Raw genomic sequence first — 24075 nt, 5'->3', positions numbered from 1 at the left:
CAGCAAGCGGGACTGGCCTAGGGGATTTTATAGGGGTTTTAATTACTTTTAAATTGGACATTCTCAAATATTTCGTTTTAATTAAATTTTAACTAGGTGTAATATGTTAGCTTTTTATCATTTGTCAGCCGCCCTGAGTCCGAAAGGAGAAGGGCGGGATATAAATGCAATTAATAATAATAATAATAATAATAATAACCACAAACAATAAATAGACCACAGGACTGGGAGGGGGGGAACAGCTGTTGCCAGATCTCACTTAGACAACTTCTCCAAGTAACTACTTTATTTTCTCAAAAGATAATTTAAGAACTGAAAGCAAAGAAAAAAGCAAAATAAACTTCAAAAAAATTCCAAGTTCTTCTGTTCCATTGACATCTTCTTATACTTTACTCAACATATATGTATTTTTTTCAAGCATCTAGAAGCAGACCAAATCAATCAATCTCCATCATTAAAAAAAAGTTAGCAGATGGGGGTCAAGGTTATGGAATACTTTGAGTGCCACATAATAGTATCAGTCTAATTTCTCTAAATTGATTTTTTAAAACAGGAAAAAGTTTGTATCATTTTTGTATGCAACTTTCACTAACACAAGCCTTTGTTCTTTGAAGAAATATGTAATCTGAAGATAAGAACTAAATATTTACCAATAACTTTAATGCTGCATATGTGGTTTTTTTAAGAGTGAGCAAACTACTACTGCCAGAAGAATGAAAGCCTTGTTTGAAATGAACCTGATCGTGGTAAAAGGAGGTTCTTCCCATATTTTCTCCCTACAGATCATTTTGGTTAGCCTGAGGAAGAATCTAAAATCAGCAAATAAAATGAGAAAGCTCTTTTAAGGACAGTTTAGATGTTAGTAAAAGGATTCTCCTAAAAATATTATGCTAAGAGGCTGCTCCAGAGAGACATAGTTGTAATAATTTGCTTCGTAAAGGCCTAAAAATCAATATAGGCAGAACTCTATCATGCGACTTTCACTAAGCCAAATTCTACTGGACATAGGAAGCTTGCTATTATAACATTAAGAATTTTTGAAAAAACTTTAAAGCCAAATGAAAATTCCTCCATACCACTCAAAATGTATGATGTTGATAGCCTTCTTAAAAGATATATCTACCTTCACATCAGGAATGAAAATAGCTATTTCTAGAATTCCTAAGCTCAAGACCCATCCAAATAGCCCATTACTATCAAGCAGGTGCAGACCTTGAGACCATAAGGAACTTTCTTCGGATCCACATATTAGATCAGGAAATATTCCATCATCTCTTCAGCTGAATGGAATCTGTGTGTTTAGTCATTTGTTTCGGTTCTTATAGAAAGGGTTCAGAATGAACCACAACGTATGGTTAAAGTAAGCAAGATTTTGGAAACTACTTTCAACCATGACTTCAAACAGATTTTATTGTCAAAATTGCATGTTAAAACTACCATATAAAATATAATTACATAACAATTATAGCTTAGCATTAAGTGGATTATGACCAAACTAGGCCAGATTCTTTTGTAACAATTGCCTGTATATTTTGACCTTCCTTTTTTGTGGGACATGAGACTTTGCAATTTGTTACCAATATTAATATTTAAGAAATTAATTGTGGATAGCTTTCACTTGCTTCTTTCTGGCATTTAATGCCAGAAAAGATAGGCAAAATACTAACAGTTATCAGGAAAGGAAACTAAACAACATCAAATGCAACATAGTAAAAGTTGTCAATCTTCTGTACTTGGGCATTTCATAAAATATGCATGTTGCCTAATACAATCACTTGGAAACTATTAATTCTGAACAAAATCGATCTATTTATGCATAACTAAAAATGCAAAGCAGCCTTTGTACCAATCACTGGACAAAATCAACAAGAACTGAGCATTATTCAGTTCCTTCTATCCTTCCAAGGTCAGTAAAATGAGGAACCAGATTGTTCGGGGCAATATGCTTACTCTTTAAACTCTTTAGAAAGGTCTGTAAAGCACTGTGAATCAGTATATAGGTCTAATTGCTATTGCTAATTGCTATTCAGTTTGGAAGGGTAGAATTTTCAGAAAATCCTATACGGCAGGGGTATCAAACTCGCAATGTCACGTGACGTGTCGTGACGTATCACGACTTTTTTTCCATTGCCGGCAATGGGGTGGGCGTGGTTTCGCCATGACACATCTGGCCTGCAGACCGGCAGTTTGATACCCCTGCTATAAGGTATAGAGTTAATGTTAGAATGGTTAATAGGTGACCATGAACTCATTTAAAAAAAATTAATAGGAACTGATAGTGTGTGGAATTGATTGAACTGTTGAACCAATTCAATCATTCCATACCTCCTTTCATCACATCCATGATTTTTTTTTGTTATAATTACGACAATAAAGGATCAAGGAGGTATTCAAGGCAAGAAGTTTGTACTTTTTTCCTATAGTATTTGCAGAGACAACAAGAAAAATACTATGTGAGTCTAATTATTATCTCTAATAACCATTTAAAACTATTACATTCTCTTGAATTATTAAAAAAATTATACTAATATACACTCCATCACACACTCTATATTTTGCTACTTTGGTCTCAAATCAAGAAGGCTTGCAAGTACTTTATTCATAAAATCTAAATATTAAGTGTCTGGATAAATGATGCTAAGCTCAGTTTTGTTCCATTATTACAAAATGAAACATATTGTTGGAGATGCTACAATTTAACTAGAAATTGTTCCTTGGCCTAGGTATTTTTTAAAAAAAAAAAAATCACGTGGAAGATTGGTTTTTGAAATTTTCTCTCTGACTACCTGCATAACATTAAAATAAATTTGTTTCCTTTGATTTAATAGATGCTTTAAAGACCTGGTTTTGACATTACTGATACATTTACCAATTGCATTTGTTTAAAAAAATTCCATTAGTGTATTTGGTATTTTTTACTACATGAACAAGCCTGAAAAAAAATCTTCTGTTGAGTCGTAAGATTACTAGCTATGTTGTTATCCATATATCTTCCTTCCTTCCTTCCTTCCTTCCTTCCTTCCTTCCTTCCTTCCTTCCTTCCTTCCTTCCTTCCTTCCTTCCTTCCTTCCTTCTTCCCTCCCTCCCTCCCTCCCTCCCTCCCTGATTGCCTACTGCCTACTTAGGATAAGTCTCACACATAAACATATAGTTCCAAAGCCTAAAAAACCCCCTCTTTTTTAGAAAAAGATCACATTTGGCATTTTGAGATCCTATTGTAGGAGCTTTGGACTTTTTGGTCAAGGGATATTTGCTTATTCACAAAACAGTTATCATCATGGATATGAAAAAGGAATCTGCTGAAATAGTTTCTGCCAACTTCAGGATGCTTTTTACCATGATATCTTATTTTGTCATTCTTTCTCTGGATAGTTTCAAAACATTAAGCTGCAGCTACTCATTGTATTTTTTAAGACTGTTGATAGATTTAAATGGAACTTATTTTATTTTGTACTAATTAAAATTACCTAAAAAGAAAGCATAGATAGGTGAATCAAGGTGACTGAGAAATATTCAACAAATATTCACAAATCTTAATGTAGAAATCCCAATCTTTGTAATTCCTATTGTTTAAATAAATAAACAAGTAGGCACATCTTTGCCTGAAATTTTAGTAATACTGATCTCTTATAACTAGATCACTTCTATCAAAGTCCAGGGGATAAAACTTACTAAGTTTTATGTGTCAGGTTTCAAGAATGTGTATAACATTAATTTTTCAATTGGGAAACCAAATAAGATGATCTTCCATTTTAGGGGTAAAGGCTCTCCAATTGTTATAAAATGCACACATTGATCAGAGATGGTTCTATGGAATAAACCTAATATATTTAACCTAATATATATAAGGGGCAGTATTAATTCTGAGAGAAAATTGAGAAAAAGGAATAGGGAGTGATTTTTATTAAAATTTTATGAATCATATAACTATCAGTAGGAAAGGTATCTGAACATTTTAGAAAGGCCATAAGTTTAGGGTATTATCATAAAATAGTTTAAAGTTTTTCTCAATTAATTCAAAAATCATAAAAGTCATAAAAAGTCCAGAAAACTTAAAACACAGTGCTATATCAATGCATTTAAAATATCAGTTTTAAAATCCATATGCATTCCTAAAAACTAAGCCTTGACTGAATTCTGAGTCTTGTTGTAATGCAGCTTTGTTACTCTGAATCAAGAAGCATTCTATAGGATGCATGCTAATAACCTCACTCAACATGAATGAATATAGTGATGTTGATTTGCTATAGGAAGGGTCACAGCTGGGGTCAGCCAAAGTTGGAAATAGATGCTTACACATCCAGTGGGAGTCAAAGTACATTTTCACACTCTACAGACCTAAATTTTAAAAGAAGCATAAGACCATCCACTCTAAATCTGAATCAAATGTCAAGCCACCACCTGTATTTCCATCTGGTCTGAATTAAGTTTCAGCACATTATTTCCTATCCAGTCCTTCATAGCAGTAAATTAATACCCCAAAGTTTTCACTGAATTCCTAGAATCAAATATAAATAAGAACAAATTTGGTATTTCAAAGAGGAATGAACAAAGATTTTTCAGTACAGTGCTTACAGTATTTTAATTTGCTGTGCTAATTTTGAATCCAACAGATTTAATTTATGTTTTATTGTTTCCATTTCTCTTTTCAGTATCTTCTTTTATGGATTCATTTGCAGTTCTGATTCTAATTTTTCAAATTCTTCCCTTAATAATATGTATTGTTGTCTTTTTTGTTTATTTTCTTTCGCCATGTATGTATAGCTATACCTCTAAAGTATGCTTTGGCTGTATCCCATACGTTTTATAATGTTGTATCTTCTTTTTTATTTTCTTTAAAGAAAAATTCCATTTCTTTTGTTGCTAGTTCTATAGATTCTTTTTTTTTTTAATATAGATTGATTCAAAGTCCATCTTAGTTTTTTTGATATTCCTTTCCATGTCATTTTTAAGGGGTTGCGGTCTGCCCATGAACCTGGTTCTATCTCAATTTCCTCCATACTTGTCCTCAATTCAGATGTCATTCAAATCATGTCAATTCTGGACCAGGATTTATGACTATTTGAATAAAACGTGTATTGTAATTTTTCCTCCAGACATCTTGTACCCCAATTTCCTCTATCATATTAAAAAAAGTCTTAGGTACAAAACAAAACTTTTTTGAAAATGTAAACAAACCAGGAGGATGGTTAGTTTACAAACTTAAAAAACAGAAGGAGAAGAAACTGATAAATAACTTAGTAAATGAAAAAGGTTGCTTACAATTTAAAAACGAAGAAATAAAAAAGATAATTAAAGAATACTATAAGAAATTGTATGATATAGAAGAAATTTCATGGGAGAAAATGATTCAATATCTGGAAGAAAATAATCTTCCAAAAATTTCAGAAACTTTTTAAAACCATGCTAGAGGAAAAAATAACAATGGAAATAACAAAGGCTATAAGAAGACAAAAAAATGAGAAAACACCGGGGCCAGATGGACTACCGGCTGAGCTATATAAATCTTTACAAGATATATTAAGTGAACCGTTTAAGGACGTCTGCAATGAACTTTTGTTGGAGGCTAAACTCCCGAATACATGGACAGAAGCAAATATTACCCTAATACCAAAAGAAGATTCAGACTTGACACAGATAAAAAAATTACAGACCGATATCATTATTAAATGTGGATTATAAAATTTTTACTTGAATAATAGCAGAGACTGAAAAGATTTTAACTGAATTTATACATTCAGACCAAAATGGATTTTTACCAAAGAGACAAATTAAAAATAATTTAAGAGTGATAATGGATATATTGGAATACAATGAACTACATCCAGGAAACAATTGGCATTAATATTTTTAGATGCCCAAAAGGCATTTGATAATATTTCCTGGCAATTTATGATTCAGCCAATTAAAAATAATGGATTTTGGACAAAACTTTATAAATACGATTAAAACAATATACAATAAACAAACAGCGAAAGTGATTGTAAATGGAGATTACACAGAGAACTTTGAGATAAGAAAAGATACAAGGCAAGGATGTCCATTATTTCCATTGTTATTTATTTTAACCTTGGAAGTTCTAAATAGAAATATTAGACAAGATATAGAAATTAAAGAACTAGAAATAAAAGGTGAAACATACAAATTACAAGCATTTGTAGATGACTTGGTATTTATTTTAGAAGAACCTTTGGAGATGATTCCTAAACTACTGGAAAAGATAGAACAGTATGGAGAAATAGTAGGACTGAAAATAAACAGAGAAAAAACTAAAGTAATAGTTAAAAATCTCTCAGATAAACAAAAAAAACCTAATGTCAGAAAAAATAGAACTACTAATAAGTTAAAAAGGTTAAATACCTGGGAATATACTTAACAGCAAGATGTTCAACGATAAAAGAAGATAATTATACAAAATTATTGAACCAAATAAGAGTGGACTTGGAAAAATGGAAAAACTTGCAATTGTCAATACTAGGAAGAATTGCTACAGTGAAAATGAATATATTATCGAAAATTTTATTTCTATTCCAAACAACACCTATATAACTTGAGAAAAAAATCTTTGAAGATTTAAATTCATTAATCTTGAAATTTATTTGGCAAGGAAAGAAAGCTAGAATCAAAATGAAAATATTACAAGATGCCAAGGAAAATGGAGGTTTTGGTTTACCAGAGTGGATTTTATATTATCAAGTATCTGTATTAAAATGGGTAAAAAGAACGGATAATTCTTAGAAAAAAAAGGTTGTTATATTTGAAGGGACATGATTTACAATTGGGGTGGCATGCCTTCTTATGGTATGGGAAAAATAAAATTTATAAGTATTTTCAAAATCACTATATAAGAAATGCATTATTAACAACATGGGAGAAAATAAAATGTAAAATATATCTGAAAATTCCAGGATGGCTTTCAACAATGGAAGCATTCGTACATCCAAATTTAATTAATTTTGAAAAAATCCGGACATACAGAGATATTCTAAATGCTGAAGGAAATTTAAAATCTAAACAAGAAATGGAAAATCATAGTATCAATCTATCATGGTGGGCACATTTACAAATGCAAGTTAGATATGATAAAAATGTTAAACTGTATGGATTTTACAAGGAGCAAACTTCGTTTAATATTATTAACTTCTATTGAGAAACTAATTAAGAAAATTTATAATTTTCTATTAAATTTGAAAATGAACACGTTAAAGAACTATGATAAGATGGGCAAAAAAAATTGGATACAATATAGAATTAGAAAAATGGCAAAATTTGTGGGAAAGAAATTAAAAACTGACAATGTCAACTTATATAAAATGTTTTATAGATGGCACTTACCACCAGCAAGATTACCAAAAATGTTTAAAAACATGTCAGGCAGATGTTGGAAATGAAAACATAAGTCAGGTACTTATTACCATGTTTGGTGGACATGTGCCAAAGCAAAGAGTTATTGGAAAAAAATACATGCCTGGCTAGAAAAGATGTTGGGAAAATACGTAGATTTTAAACCTGAACTTTTTTTATTAGGTATAATGCAAGAAAAGACTGATAAACAAAGCATATATTTGATTCTGCATGTTACAACAGCGGCAAGAATTATATTTGCGCAGTATTGGAAAAATGAAGAAATACCATCAGATGAAGAAATACTTAAAAAAAATACTAGAATGTGCGGAGGTGGATAGACTGACTCTGAGGCTAAAAGAAAAAGAAGAAATGGAATATTATCAAACTTGGGACTTATTTTATCGAGGGCTAGAGGAAAGAATAAAGGATTACAGAACTAAATATGTATTAGTGAATGTAAACTCAAACAGCATGTTTGTTGAACAAATACTATTGAATGCATGAAAAAAATCAATAAAAATCTTTTTAAAAAATGCCTACAGTATTCCTGAAAAGCCCATTATACAATGGTCAAGATATAAAATATCTAGACATCCAAAAAAACTAATGTCTACCTCACAGCTTGAATTATTCATTACAATAACCAAGGCAGTTTCACTTATGGAAACTACAATTGATCAAAAGCCAAGTGGAGAAGATACTTGTACCGAAGAATTCTTTCTGCTTTCTATCACAACTTATTTGTAATACTCCTTGTTTCTGCCATTATTGGGGCATGAGGAAGATACCACTTGCTTGCTCTTTGAGGAATCTTGATTTATTGAAGCTCAAGGTGAATTGGAATAACAGAAGTATATGTGATAGATTAGTGATGGCGAACCTTTTAGAGACTGAGTGCCCAAACTGCAACCCAAAACCCACTTATGCATCGTCGAGTGCTGGGTGGGCGTGGCCCATTGGCTGAGGGTGGCTGCAGCGGTAACAGCAGACTGGGTGGGACTAAAAAATTCAATCAATCAATTCCAACTTTGCAAGAAGTTTCCTGCGAGAAGTTGAAATTGACTGATTGAATCTTTTTTTGTTTTGCATACGGTGGCGGAGGCCTAAAAGCGAAAAGATTTTATAAAACCCCAGCTGAAGGCCTAGGACTGGGGCGATGGCACGTGTGCCCACAGAGGGGGCTCTGAGTGCCATCTCTGGCACCTGTGCCATAGGTTCGCCACCACTGTGATAGAAGAAATGCCTGAGAGATATTGGTAAAAAGAAGGAGCAAATATGATCAAACAAAGGTAAATCATAGCAGCAAGCATGGCAAATCATCAGTAATGCCTACCCTCATTATATCTGTCACATGTGGTCTAGCAGGTAGAGAATGGTGGGTCAGAAGAAATAATAGCTTCAAGCTTCATAGTTATTTTGTTTAAAGTCACTCATTTTTATTTGTTGGTAGATGCCAACTGGAAAAAAATCTAATGAGTTGATATCAATATCAATCAGAATAGAGCTGGTAGGGAGCTTGGAGATCTTCTAGTCCAGGGCTTTACAACTTTCTCACAGATTGTACCACTTTTAGGACATGACACTATTTGAGTACCACCAGTGCTTAGCAAGGTGTCAAAACTTGATGACTAAAAAAGGGGGGGATTTTGGGTTTTACCAGTTATATTCATTTGTTGTTATAGAAATGGCTAGTTTATAATATTATGGAAAAGTAAAAAGTTAAGGTTCAATGTTAATGCTTCCTTCTATTGCAACAGAAGAAGTCTGTTCTTTTTTCCTTCTCCCCTCACTTTCCCCCCTTTTTCCTACCCACTGTGTTCTACTATTTGCTTTTGTATTTTATTCTATAATCTAATAAAATATTACAAACTGTAGAAAAAAAAGGAAAAAAGTACCAGTTTTAATTTCTTCGGTAGCTGTTCTTTTGCTGAATCACTTTCCCTTTGCACTGACAAATGTATGATGAATTTATCCATGCTTATTAATACACACCAATACCAGCTAGGTTAGGGGTCTTCAAACTTGGCACTTTTAAGACTTGTGGACTTCAACTCCCAGAATTCCTCAGCCCTCATGGCCCTTCTTTCTCTCTCCCTTCTAAGCTCTTTCCACAGTGTAGTAAGAATGCATCCCCCCAAATCCCTTTGCTGCACCCTTAAAGACAAGTGCAAAGCAAGAAAGGCTCACAAAATAAACATATAAACTCAAGGGTTTTTTTCTTTAAGCTGCCTCAGGTGTGTCACATGTCACAATGTTGCAACCCGAGACTGAAAGGCTCTGGCAATTGCGAAAAGCTTTAGCTTTAAATTAAGCCTGTTTACCTTCAAAGAAAACTTTCTAAAAGCCATAGACAGACTCAATTAAAGGGGATAAAACATTTGTTTAAAGTGATTAAATCTTTCCCTGTTGTCTTTTTCCCTCTTCCCTGCCCAAACCACCTCCTTTTATAGCCTCTCCTCTCTTCCCCCCTTTTCTTCAGTTCACCTCCAGCTCCAAGCTGCTTCTGAAGCGCCAATGCTGGCTCCTTCTGCCGAGCCCAGACAGTCCTACAGTTGCAGCTATCTTTCCCTCAGGCTTGGGTCGCTTCGGCTCATTCCCCTCTCCCGCTACACTTTTCTAGGACGGTCACGTACCACCTGCCACGTGACAAAGTACCACAAGTGGTACAGGTACCATCGGTTGAAAAGCCCTGTTCTAGTCCAACCCCTCTGCTCAAGCAGGACACCATGTCAGAGAGTGGCTGTCCAGTCTTCTCTTAAAAACCTCCAGTGATGAAGCACCTACAACTTCTGAAGACAAGCTGCTCCACTGATTAATTGTTCTCACTGTTAGGAAGTTTCTCCTTAACCTTCCAGGTTGTTTCTCTCCTTAATTAGTTTCCACCCATTGTTTTTTGTCTTCCTTCTAGTGTTTTGGAAAATAAGTTGACACTCTTTTCTTTGTGGTAGCCCCTCAAATACTGGAATACTGACTGCTATCATGTCACCCCTAGTCCTTCTTTTCTCTAGACAAGCCATACCCAATTCCTGCAACCGTTCTTCATATGTTTTTGTTTAATCACCTTAGCTTAGAGTTCTTTGCACTTTTTCCAAAGTCCTGACACCTTTTTTGTAATGTGGTGACCAAAACTGGATGCTGTATTCCAGGTGGGATCTTATAAAGCAGTACTAATACTTCACATGATTTTGATTCTATGCCTCTGTTTATACAACCAAGGATTGTATTAGCTTTTTTGGCTGCTGCTGCACACTGCTGGCTCATGTTTAAGTGATCATCCACTAGGACTCCAAGGTCCCTCTGATAGTTACTGTTTTTGAGCCAGGTTTCATCTAATCTGTACTTGTACCTTTGATTTTTATACCTGTCTAAGTGTAAAACCTTTGTTTTTTCCATATTAAATTTCATGCTGTTGGATAGAGCCCATTGTTCAAATCTATCATCTGCAGATTTGATGAGTTCCCCTTCTATTCCCTCATCTAAGTCATTTATGAACTAATTGAAGAGTATTGGTCTAAGACGGAATCTTGTGGTAGCCCACGGCTTACTTCCATCCATGAAGATGTAGTACCATTGCTGAGTATGGTTTGTCAGTCAGTTAAATCTGGTGATGATGCTGTCTATCCCACAGTTTTTCTAGCTTATCAAGAAGTAGGCTATGGTCTATTTTGTTGAATACCTTACTTATTGATAAGGTGATGCCTTACAATATTACCTAAAATTCACTTGAATCTCCAAAGAAGTGAAAAGCATTCTTGATGAGATTATCTGCCACATGTGGCTGGATTTTTGCCCCTATTGGCTGGTTTGACCTGTTGGTGAAAGGAGGATAACTGGACTCAAAATGTAATGAATGCATCTGAGAAAGATGGCTTGCTAGTGCCTTGATGGAAGTCATTCTGTCACTTGTCCATTCTGGATTAAACCCATATTCCACCCAGATCTGATCTGGAGTTAGATTTAACTATTAAATAAATAATTAAAAGTAATTAATCAATTTCTAATTAGGAAAGATTGTGGAGAAGCTTGTGGGTGTCAGCTACTAAAGATTCTGAATGAAAAGAATTATCTACCTGGTAGGATATTTCAGAGTAGTTGTGAATACAATGTCTATTTAACTTTAAAAAGGCATGATTCTTTGATTGTGTTTCTACCAGTGAGTCAATGAAAGATGAAGATTCCACAAAGAGGTACCAACACATGCAGCAGACATATTGGGCCTTTTGGTTTTAAAGGGGAAACAGGGTATATTTCTAATACATAAACTCAGGTTGAATCCCAGTGAACGGAATTGCTATTAGCTCAGAAAATCTTCAGGCAATTTCTGTTTATAGCTTCAGATACAAGTGCATTTCCCCTAAAGAAGATAGTCCACCATTTGGAAGCTTTCCTAGACTTGATATCCTGATGTACAGGTAGTCCTTGACTTACAACCATTTGTTTAGTGACAGTTCAAAGTTACAACTGCACTGAAAAAAGTGATTTATGACTATTTTTCACACTTACAATCATTGTTGTACCCCATGATCACGTGATCAAAATTTTGGTGCTTGACAACTGGGTCATATTTATGATAGTTGCAGTATCCTAGGTTATGTGATTCCCTTTTGCGACCTTCTCAGAAGCAAAGTCAATGGGGAAGCCAGATTCACTTTACAACTGTATTATTAACTTAACATCTGCAATGATTCACTTAATATCTGTGGCAAGAAAAGTCATAAAATGGGGCAAAACTCATTAATAACTGTCTCACTTAGCAATAGAAATTCTGGGTTCCATTGTGGTTGTAAGTTGAAGACTAGCTATATCAGCAAGTGAAGTTTAGAAGAATCTTTGCATGGCTTACACTGATATACTACTTGTGGTCTTTTCAGGAATGGGAGGTTCGGGTGATAGTGACTCATGCTTTATCATCTTGTATCCTGATTACTGAATTTAATTTTTATGGAACTATCCTTGAAGATGATTCAGAGTTATAGCTAATCCTAAAAACACCTTTTTATCTATTGACTAATGAGAGTTATTAAAACAAGTAATGGCATTGATTTCCAGTTTACTTTTCTACCCAATTCAAGCTCCTAGTAATTACCTATAAAACATTTTATGTGTTGCATTTTGATTGTATTCAACAGTGTCTACTCAAGTAGGATGTGCCCATCCTGCACAGGATGGCCAAGATAACCTGCTGAGACGTGGTAGTCTTGGGAGTTCATGAAATAAAAATTATTTGCCAAATAATTGAAAAATAATATAATACCACAAAGTGGTAGCAGCTGCAATGAGTAAATTTTTAATATGGTAAATATTGATCAATATAATTCATATAAACAAAAGCTCTTTTGGAATCTTACTTAATTTTTAAAAGTGGAAGTGGTCCTAAAAGAAAATTAAGAAACACTGCTGTAAAAGTTTAAAGATCCTAAATCTTAAGTTTAGGATGATTCCTTCCTATTAATATTCGACAAAAGCTGTCAAACAATATTGGGATAGTAACTCGTTTGGGTATTTTTAATTATTTACTGTTGCTTGAGAAGTGAAATATATTTTATATTATGAGATTTTATGATATTATTTTATAATTTGTTGGATTATAATTTTATATTGTATTATTAGCTGTCCCAAAGTTTTGGGCAGAGTTAGCATACAAATTATTGTATAAGTATAAAAATAAAGAAAAACCAGCAATCTAAAAAAAATGCTTGTTTTTAAAAAGTCTTACTATTACCTATACTAATTTAATTCTTCTGTAAGCATTTTAAATGTGATTAAGCCACCATTAATACCCAGGGTTACTCTGCCTACATGCCAAGTCTTATGAGTTCTGTGTCAGGAAAGACCAAGGAAAAACATGCTTAATAGTATTTGTATTCATTGCTCAAACTGCATCTTATTTCAGGAGGTGACCAAGATCTCACCAGAAAAAGTCTAGCAGTTGGAAAAATTCTACAGAACCCTCAGAAATTAGGTGGCTCAATTAATCTCTAAAGACCTATGCAACTGTTATATATGAGGGTTTAAATGGTTAGTTATACAGCTTCCTCCAATGAATGACATAATGAAAGTCTTCCTTTGAAAGCTGTAACATCATTTTATATAAAGCTATACTTTGCAGATTTTGTATTGTGAAAATATTTTGTTCTCTCGGACTAAAGAAAGTCAGAAATAAGAAATCATTTGATGGACATCTAGTTAAGTTCAAATTCAAAACAGAATGCTAATTACCAGATTTCTACTTAAAAAAAAGAATAGATATGGACTTCCGATAGAATATGGCCAACTGAGTACTCCTTGGCGAAGATCTCCAGGGCTCATTTTTTCCAGCTGAAGAACTCACCAGAGACAGGAAGAGTCCTAGAAATCAGCCTCCAAAATCGTCTACACAACCGCAGTTTGTGAGAGTTGGCTGATGAGTCATCAGCTAGGAGGCAGAACTAGCAGTTTGTTGCAGCGGGAAAAAAATCAAACTATTTTTTTTACAAAGTATTTCTTTTTAAAAAAACAAACAATAGGCCATGTCTTCTATATCTTAATCATCTTATTTTGATTATTTATCTTTATTGATGCAAAATATTATTATTAATAATAGTTGTTGTTGTTGTTGTTGTTGTTGTTGTTGTTATTATTATTATTATTATTATTATTATTATTATTATTTGGAAGGGACCTTGGAGGTCTTCTAGTCCAAAGTCTGTTCAGGCAGGAAACCCTATATTATTTCAGACAAATGGCTGTCCAGTCTCTTCTTAAAAACTTCCAGTGTTAGAGCATTCACAGCTTCTGGAAACAGGTTGTTCCACTGATTAATTATTCTAATTGTCAGGAAATTTCCCCTTAGTTCTAGGTTGCTTCTCTCTTTGGTTAGTTTCCATCCATTGCTTCTTGTCCTGCCTTCAGGTGCTTTGAGTCCCTCTTCTTTGTGGCAACCCCTGAGATATTGGAATATTGCTACCATGTCACTCCTAATCCTTCTCTTCATTATACTAGACATGCACAATTTCAGCAACTGTTCCTTATATGTTATAGCCTCCAGTCTCCTAATCATCTTTGTTGCTCTTCCTGTACTCTTTCTAGAGACTCAACATCTTTTTTTACATCATGGTGATTAAAACTGGATGCATTATTCAGTTCACGTGATGTTGATTCTATCTCTCTCTGTTAATACAGCCTAGCACTATGTTGGCTTTTTTGGCAGCTGCAGCACACTGCTGGTTCAGATTTAAGTGATTGTTTCTAGGATCTAGAGATCCCTCTCACAATTACTACTATTGAGCAAGGTATTACCTATACTGTACCTGTGCATTTGGTTTTTCTTGCCTAAATGTAGAACCTTACTTTTTTCACCATTGAATTTCATTTTGTTTGATAGCGCCCAATGTTTAAGTCTGTCAAGATCCTTCTGTATCTTATGCCTATCTTCTGGAATGCTGGCCATTCCTGCCAGCTTGGTGTTGTCTGCAAATTTGATGAGTTCCCCATCTATTCTCTCATTCAAATCATTTATGAATTGCTGAAGAGCACTGGGCCCAGAACAAAGCCTGAGGAGTCCCCCACTACACATTTCCCTCCATGTAGATGCAGTTCTATTGAGGATCACACGCCGAGCATGGCCAGTCAGCCAGCTACAAATCCATCTGATGGTGATGCTGTCTAACCCACATTTTTCTATTTTATCAAGTAGATAGAGGTTACACTGTGCTATTCACTTTTTGAAGAGCTGTGCCATTTTAGAAACATCACGAATGCTAATTGAGGGGGAGGAACACCAATGATAAGCTAAAATAAGGAAGCTTGGAATAACTTTATTTTTATAATCTGTCTCTGAGAAACATAATGATTTAAATTTTTAAGACACAATTTTGCCTTTCTCTATGAATCTGCCATGCTCATTTGATAATAGGATTTATAACTCATAACCCTGAGGTGCTTGTTGTGAGAGAGTAAAAGCTTCCAACCTTAACTGAATCTGACTGGTTAAGATATCATTTCATACTTGTAGGTCTGCCACTTAAAAGATTTGCTCTTCGACCACAAGAGGGAGTCAAAGAATATAAAAGAGTGGGAAAGCCAGGATCGATTTAATAAACAAGGTGAATATCAAATTACAAAGGAGGAAGCCAACAAATGGAAAGGGATCTTATTTCTCACAATAGAAAGGTAGATGGAATAAAACAATAGACTTGGTGGAGATGGCAAAGCCAACTGATGTAAAAAACAGAGGAATTCCTTTAGTTTTGTTCCCATTTGGATTTTATGCTCCATACAGAACAAATAAATGAAACTTTAGGTTAAGGATTGGTTTAATTTTGCAGTTGTAGAAATGTCTTGTTATTACCTGAAGTGCAAAGCAAAAAGCTGAGGCTGTAACTGAATTTGTGTCATACTTAAAAGAGTTGGAAATCACTGCTTTTTTCTTCTTTTGCTCCTATGCCCTCTTTCCCCTTTTTCTGATTTTTATTTTCATTTCTATTTTATACTACAAAATATTTTAATAAAATTCCTTGAAAAAAATGAATAGAATATAAAATAGAACATTTACATTCCACATGGCCAGTGCAAAAGAAAAATGATACAGATGTGAACCACCAATCCCAAAATGATAATGTTCAAAATATATTTTCTAAATATAAGGAAACTTCTACAAATGAATCACAATCTACAAATGGTACGTTTTTCATTAGAAAAGGGGGGAAATTCTCCTTAGTAATTAATAATTTTATAATTGAAGCAGATCGTTTTAGTTAATGTATCATGTGTTATACAAATATATATTGCACTGTTTTGTTCAAAAAGCTAATAATCTAAAACAATTTCTAGTTTTCATTTTTTTATGGATCAGAGCAGGGCGGTAACAAAATTAAAACTCACTAAAAGGGTTGGAGGAACTTACCAGAAATATTCTTTCAAGCTGATCCTGAATATCTTTCATTCCTGGAAAAGCAGCAACTCCTTGAATCATTTCCACAAAAATGCAACCAACTCCCCTAAAAAACAAAGAGTATAAAATAATTACAGGGAGTACATACCCTGCAGATACGTTATATGGGATTCTTCAATATAAGTATGGGGAAATTACTGTTATTGCCTCTGAAAAACTCAGAACTGCCTTTTTACAAAATAGCTTCAACTATAGCAAGTATTTCTGTTCACAAAATTATATTTGCTAGAGAAATAAGAAACTTGCTCTGCATGTTACCCTAAGAATTCCTTGAAAAAAGATTTGGGATACATGTGAGATTGAGATTGAGTACACTAGTATCAGAAGAGACAAAATAAAGAAAAACTTTATAACCACTGTATTTTACTGATACTGGATGTGGCTCACATTTTATTTATTTATCTGTATATGTCTACAGCAACTCAACTGGAACTTTACGGAACACTCCTAAAGACAACTTTATTCAAGTAGAGTCAACCATCTGCTAAGACAACCATATATGAACCAGTGTTTGTAGATAATTCTCTAAATCAGGGGTCTTCAAACCTGGCCCTTTTATGACTTGTGGACTTCAACTCCCAGAATTCCTCAGCCAGGCACGCTGGCTGAGGAATTCTGGGAGTTGAAGTCCACAAGTCATGAAAGGGCCAGGTTTGAAGACCCCTGTTCTAAATCGTGGAAGCAAAATGGTTGTTTAATACTGATTTCAGATTGTTTCTTTTTTTCTAACAAAGAGTATTGTTTCATGGCATAGACCAGTGGTGGCGAACCTATGGCACGGGTGCCAGAGGTGGCACTCAGAGCCCTCTCTGTGGGCACGTGCGCTGTCGCCCCAGTCCTAGGCCTTCAGCTGGGTTTTATAAAACCTTTTCGCTTTAGGCCTCCGCTGCCGTGTGCAAAAAAAAAAAAGGTTCAATCAATCAGTCAATTTCAACGTTACCACCGCAGCCATGCCCACCCAATGGGCCATACCTCCAATTGGCCACACCCAGCCAATGGGCCACACCCACCCGGCACCTGACGATGCATAAGTGGGTCTTGGGTTGCAGTTTGGGGACTCGGTCTCTAAAAGGTTCGCCATCACTGGCATAGACATTCATGATCTTGTACAAAGACCTAATATTGGAATGAAAAATGAGAGAGCGATCTTGGCTGAGACATCTGTTACCCCTTTGATTACCAAGGTTGATTCAGCTGATCTGGCTGACTAGGCACATGTCCCCTTCCTCCTTCACCACTCAATGCGCGTCCCTCCTCTTGGTGAAAGAGGACAATTATCCCAGCTATAAGGAGTGTACATCAGGGGTCTCCAAACCTGGCCCTTTTATGACTTGTGTACTTCAACTCCCAGAATTCCTCAGCAAGGCACGCTGGCCGAGAAATTCTGGGAGTTGAAGTCCATAAGTCATAAAAGAGCCAAGTTTGAAGACCTCTAATGTACAGTCATGAAAAATATTTTTTTAAAAAATTCTTGAATTGAACTACAAATTTAAGAGGCAAATTTATATGCCATTGTCATTTTTAAGATAGCACAAATCATTACAAACTGCTATTAGAAATTGCCATGAAATGAAGTGATTCTGTGCTTAAAGAACAAAGATGATATATATGTGTATCTTCTTGAATGTATACATATCACACCATCCTGAGGCTTCTTTTAATTTCCCATGACTATGTAGAATATCCTATTCACAATTCATCAGTAATCAGCTTCAGCAATGCTTTTGTATAAAATTAAGCTTAATATGGAGGTCACTAAGCATTTAAAACAAAAAAACAGGCACCCCACCACACAGCAACAAAAATCACAATCTCCCACAAGAAACCGGACCATGTCTCAACAACAACAGCCAGTCAGCCAAACAACCCAAAACCAGACCATGACTCAGAGGCAACCAAACGAACAAGGACCATTTGCATCACACAGACAATACCTAAACACCAAAGACTATGGCCTAGCCATAACAACCAACCAATCAAACAGCCCAAAACCAGACCATGACTGAGAAATATCCAGACAAATAACACCCACACCAATTTACATCAAACAAAAAGATCTTTAAAGGCCAGTGCTCTGACAGATGAGCACAATTCAAACCACACTGAAAATGTCCCCCCGAATGGAGACAAAACGTTTGCAGCCAAATTGCCAATCTCAGAGATCAAACCAACAGCCCAACTACCAACGCGAGCTACTAATATTCAAACACATCTCAACCACCTTCGGGCGTCCAATGCTCAAGCTGCTCGCCGCTGGGAGACCTTCACCTGCAGAGAAGCCTCCACATGCGAGCAACTATTCTTCCTTCATGAATGCCTACGACGAAACAAACTCCCTTGAAGCGTTAACCAATCAATCATCCAGCAGCATGAACAACAGCAAGACATAACGGTAAATGCATGGTCCGACTGATGATAACAGATGCTTATAACCACCTGAACAAATATATAAAATGCCTCACTGAGCAAAAGCTCCTATGCAACAACACCATTGGACCACAAATCATGCAAAGCATAAACACAGCAATCGAATGCAGAACAACAAACACAAGATAAAAGAAGCTATCCAGACTAACAGCCAATAACTTCGACAACAACGAACAGGCCTGGATCAAGAACCTATCCAACCACCAACTCAAAAATGAGGAACAAGAAGTCCTGACACAAAGTCTCAATTTCAACCACAAAGATGCGCCAAACACAGAATTCCTAGCAAGCCTAGAATACGCCTTAAAACCGAAAGACGTCAGCAAAGAAGCCCAACAACAAATATGCCAGACTGTTGTCCCAATGATGAGACAAACAAAACTCCAGCATCTTTACAAAACAGGAACTACAAGCTATGAAATCCCTCAAAACAGAAAACAATATATCTACCTATAGACATGTCAACCGAGACCCAATGACAAAACTGACCAACAAGATCAACAAAACCCTTAAAAAGTTGCAGGAGCTGAATCAAATCACCAAAGAGGAATACTGGAGAATGAAAGCAACTGGTTCAAACATAGCATAGTTCTATGGTCTTCCAAAAGTGCATAAAGAAACCACCCCACTCAGACGAATTGTCTCACTCCTTGGCACACCTACTTACAACCTTGCAAAAGAAATAGGGAAATGCCTAAAGCACCTAATCGGCGATTCCCAATATTCCATAAGCAATGCCACACAATTCCTGGACAAGTTCAATAACCTACACACTGATGAAGATGAAACAATGACATCATTCAATGTTACCGCATTATTAACATCGGTGGATCTGAAACTAGCAACTGACCTAATCAAAGAACTACTGGATAACATACAACCACCAAGAGGACAACTAACAACAGAAAACACATGCAAATTCCTCCAACTATGCTTAACCACCTACTTCAAATTTGAGAGAGATCTATGAACAACTGAGGGGATCGCCTATGGGATCTCCTATATCTGGCCTGGTCGCAGAAGTCATCATGCAGAAAATCGAAGAAGTTGTACTTCCACAAATAAACCCCAAGCTATGGATACGTTAAATAGACAACACCTTTGTGACAATCGAGCGCAACCAAGTCGACCACACCTACCAAAGAATCAACAACATCTTCACAGACATCTGATTTACAATAGAAACTGAGCATAACAACGAACTGCCATTCCTGAACGTCCTTGTAACCAGAACCATCAATGGCCAATTTCTAACATCCGTGTACAGGAAGGCAACACATACAGATCAAATCCTCATCTTTCATAGCAACCACACCAAATGCCACAAACAAAGCTGTGTCAGAACACTGTTCGGGAGAGCAGAATCCCACTGCGACACCACGGAAGCCAGATCAGCAGAATAAAAACACTTATACAAAATGGATATCCATGAAACTTCATCTGGAGATCACAACACACAATCAATAGAAACACCCAAAGGAACACAACAACTACAACAGGAACAACAATGACCAAACGAATCACAATTCCCTATGTACAGAATGTTTCAGAGATGACAGCAAGACTACTATGCCAACATGACCTCGCAGTAGCCCACAAATGAGCCTCTTAGACGGACCCTGTCAAAATCTAAGGAGCAGACAGAAATAAACCAAAGATCAGGCTCTCATATACTGAATCCAGTTTAGCAACTGTGAAAAGAACTACATGGGCCAAACAGGAAGAAAACTATCTACCAGACTGCACGAACACTGGCTATCAAAACACATGACCCACGATCCTTCATGTCTATCCACAAAGAAGGACACAAGTTTGATCTAACCCAGGGATAGGCAACCTTGGCTCTTTTATGACTCGTGGATTTCAACTCCCAGAATTGCCTACCCCTGATCTAACCCAAGCGAAATCAAGGGGAGAAAGAGAATTCCTTGAAGCCTGGTTGTCCACCAGTAAGTCAATAAACAGACACACTGACAACGACCCAGTCTACCAACTGCTGAGAACGAAAGAACTACTTCAATCCCGAAAGCAGCATTTAAAGCAAACAACAGGCACCCCACCACACAGCAACAAAAATCACAATCTCCCACAAGAAAACCGGACCATGTCTCAACAACAGCCAACCAGCCAAAACCCCCGAAACCAGACCATGACTCAGAGGCAACCAAACAACCAAACAAACACCATTTGTATCACACAGATGATACTTAAACTCCAAAGACTATAGCCCAGCAACAACAACCAGCCAAACAGCCCAAAACCAGACCATGACTCAGAAATATCCAGACAAATAACAGCCACACCAATTTACATCACACAAAAAAATATTTAAAGGCCAGTGCTTTGATAGACGAGCACAATTCAAAGCGCACTGAAAATGTTCCCCCAAATGGAGACAAAATGTTTGCAGTTAAATCGTCAAGCTCTGAGATCAAACCAATAGCCCAACTACCAAAATTTCTATGAAAACTATTTCTGTAAACATTAGCAACTTCAATATCATCAAAAAAATTTTTTGCAATAATCCACCATTTTTTGGTATAAGAATGCTCCCCCCCACCCCACCGAATTTGATTTAGTGATTAAGGCTCCAGGCTAAAAACCAGAAGAATATGAGTTCTAGTCCCACTTTAGTCATGAAAAGCAGTGGGTGATTTTGGACACTGCCTCTCAGCTCAATCCACCTCACAGGATTGTGAGGAGGAGGAAGAGTATTAGGTATGTTCACCATCTTGAATTATTTGGAAAAATAACCAAGGCATGATACCAATAAATCATTAATTAAATAAAATATCTCAATATCTGAGTTACTTATAAAGTAATAAAGGAAAGGCATGAAAATGTAATGAATAAATAAATAAACAAACCTCATTCTAAGAGGTCTGAATATATACAATTCATATTTTGTTTCCTAAGAGGAAAAACACTCTCTGTGTATTACTTTTTATTCAAAAGCCTGATTAAAAAATAATGGAAAACAGTGTCTTTATCCTTCAATGTTGGAATAATTAGAAGGCAGATTAATCCTCCTAATTCTTTTGCTGGATCCTAAAATCAAAGATATATTTGTGTTTGATTGGGCAAAACTACTGTCAATTACCCCAAATAACCTTTCATTTATGACCCACAATTTAATGTTAAAATTAGTATTCAATAGGGAGAGGAGAAAGGAACAAGAAAAAAAGGAGTGCAGCCTATTAATATGCAAGGTAAAGACCCCTACATCCTTAACTCATCGTCTTTGCAATGAACTGTGAATGTGTTTTGAAACCCAAAATATTAATCAAGCAAGTAACGTTTATTAGTTCAATAAGCTGAACTGATTTCATTAATTTTATGTGGAATTATGTGTGTAGGATTGATAGAAAAGGATATTTATAGTTCAGATTGAACTGCGGTGTTCTTGGTGCTCAGAAAGCAGCTGGGGTGTTTTCTTGCAGACATTTCATTACCAAACTAGATAGTATCATCGGTCCTAGAAGGGAATGGGGCTTGCTCTCATTTTATATACTAGAGGTTAATCTGTTAGTATTGGTGGGAATGATTTCCCTACCAGCAATGATGATGTTATTTAGTTGTGTAATGAAATGTCTGTAAGAAAATAACCAAGCTCAGACACCCCCCCGAGACATCCCATGCTCTGCTTAATGACTTACACAGTTACAGATGGGAAAGACAAGATCGTAGTCATTGAGTGAGGCAGTCATATGGGCCCCTTACTTAATTAGCACCATAAATTAGAGCTCAAATTCCAAACTCAATTGTGGTTATATTAGAACTATCTGTATCTCTTATCTATAAATAAATTTAAAGCATTGTCATTTCAATCCTTGTGTTAGCAAAAGTTCATTAAGGGTTACCAGAAATAATAACATATCTATTTTAACCTTGATCAAATAAACCAACTTTATATTCCTTATTTTTACTTCTAACAATCTTAATCTTTAATCCATTCATATAATGTTGTAGAACAACATTTCTGTCATGGTTCCGATAGATGAAACCCATCAAAAGAACTTTGAGGCAAAATTCTTCCTTAAAGAACATTTATTTGGGAAACAAAGTATTAGCACTACATAGCTGAACCCAAAAACTAAATTCCTTTCCCCCAGATACAAAGTACAATTTTCACCCCCAATAAACTGTCATAAATCACATTCCCCAATTAGCTTAAAGCGCGGGCTTTCTCCTCAGCTCGCCAAAACGTTATCAGCTTGTCCTTGGGTTCCTACAGCAGCGTTATTATTATGGCTAGCTGAGCTTACACACACATCCCGCTGCACCTGATTTCTAAAAGCAAGAAAAAGCATGTTAAAGGGATAGAGAAAATGGCTGCATTTTCATCAGTTGTCAGAACGGGAACATCCAATGTTAGCAGCGTTGACAATTTCTTTTTATTTTTCCTTTGCCTCTTCTTCAAAACTTCTCTTTTGTTAGACCAGTATAGAAAAACTATCCAGGTCACTCTTTTGGTTTATTGTTTTTAAGTCCCTTTTATTAATTAAAACATCAGCCAGTTTCTTTTGTATATCCAGTGTAACATCTTTTCCAATGTCTTCTTCCATCACATCTTTTAGACACAGTCTATCCACAGAGGCAGATATAGCTGTTGACATTAATATTTACTTCTGATTTTTGTTTTTCAAAACTATCCTTCAGTATTTCTAGTATTAGAATATTTTGCACTATTCTGTAACTGTTAGTCAAATTTAAATATATCTCTTTTAACTGAAATCTTCTAGTTTCCAATTTTTAAACTCTTATCTTATTGTTTTTAAAAAAATAAAAACAAAAGCATTTTCCCACAGGAAGGATTCTACTTATCAGATCACAATTTTCAGAAGCTTCGAAGCAATGCAAGAGCACTGCTTTCCCATTTAACTTCCAAAGAGTCTGGAGGCCATGTGAGAGCACACCATGTTTGTCACATAGCCTTTGGAACCTCAAAAAATCACATGAGAATTGGGATTTGCTTTCATGCAGTTTCATAAGCTGCACAAGAAAGCGGTATGCTTCCACATGGCCTCTGGACGAACTTATTGATTATAACTTTGGTCCGGAGGACTGCCTGAATAATTAGTGATGTTCCTATCATCACTAACTTCAGGCCATCTCAAAGGCTGATGGGAGATGTCACTACAGAAAACAACTGGAAGCAACATCACTGCAGAAAGTTGCCCATTATTCAAGTTTCAAGTTAATCATGATCTCAAATGAACTACAAATACTATATGAAGGGCATTGATTATGAAAGATATACAAAGTGCTGTCTCTTTAACATCCCAGTGATCTTCCTTCTATAAAATATGAAAAGAATGAAACAAAAAAAAATAAAGTAGGAGAGATGTGAGGTATTATAGTGGCTTATA

General features: G+C 35.6%; 1 protein-coding gene across 1 annotated transcript in view; it reads right to left on the bottom strand.

The window, feature by feature from the left end:
- CDK14 (cyclin dependent kinase 14) overlaps positions 1–24075 on the bottom strand; it is a 197176-nt gene that overhangs the window by 35683 nt on the left and 137418 nt on the right. The window contains exon 10 of the mRNA XM_015815272.1: positions 16232–16325. Coding sequence (XP_015670758.1) covers positions 16232–16325 — 94 coding nt within the window. The remainder of the gene's footprint in view (positions 1–16231; positions 16326–24075) is intronic.

This window comes from Protobothrops mucrosquamatus, unplaced genomic scaffold (genome assembly GCF_001527695.2).
Source record: "Protobothrops mucrosquamatus isolate PMUCROS unplaced genomic scaffold, P.Mucros_1.0 scaffold332, whole genome shotgun sequence".
NCBI classification, from domain to species: domain Eukaryota; kingdom Metazoa; phylum Chordata; class Lepidosauria; order Squamata; family Viperidae; genus Protobothrops; species Protobothrops mucrosquamatus.
Note: the sequence above shows the minus strand (reverse complement) of the source record. Positions and strands in the feature narration are given on the sequence as shown.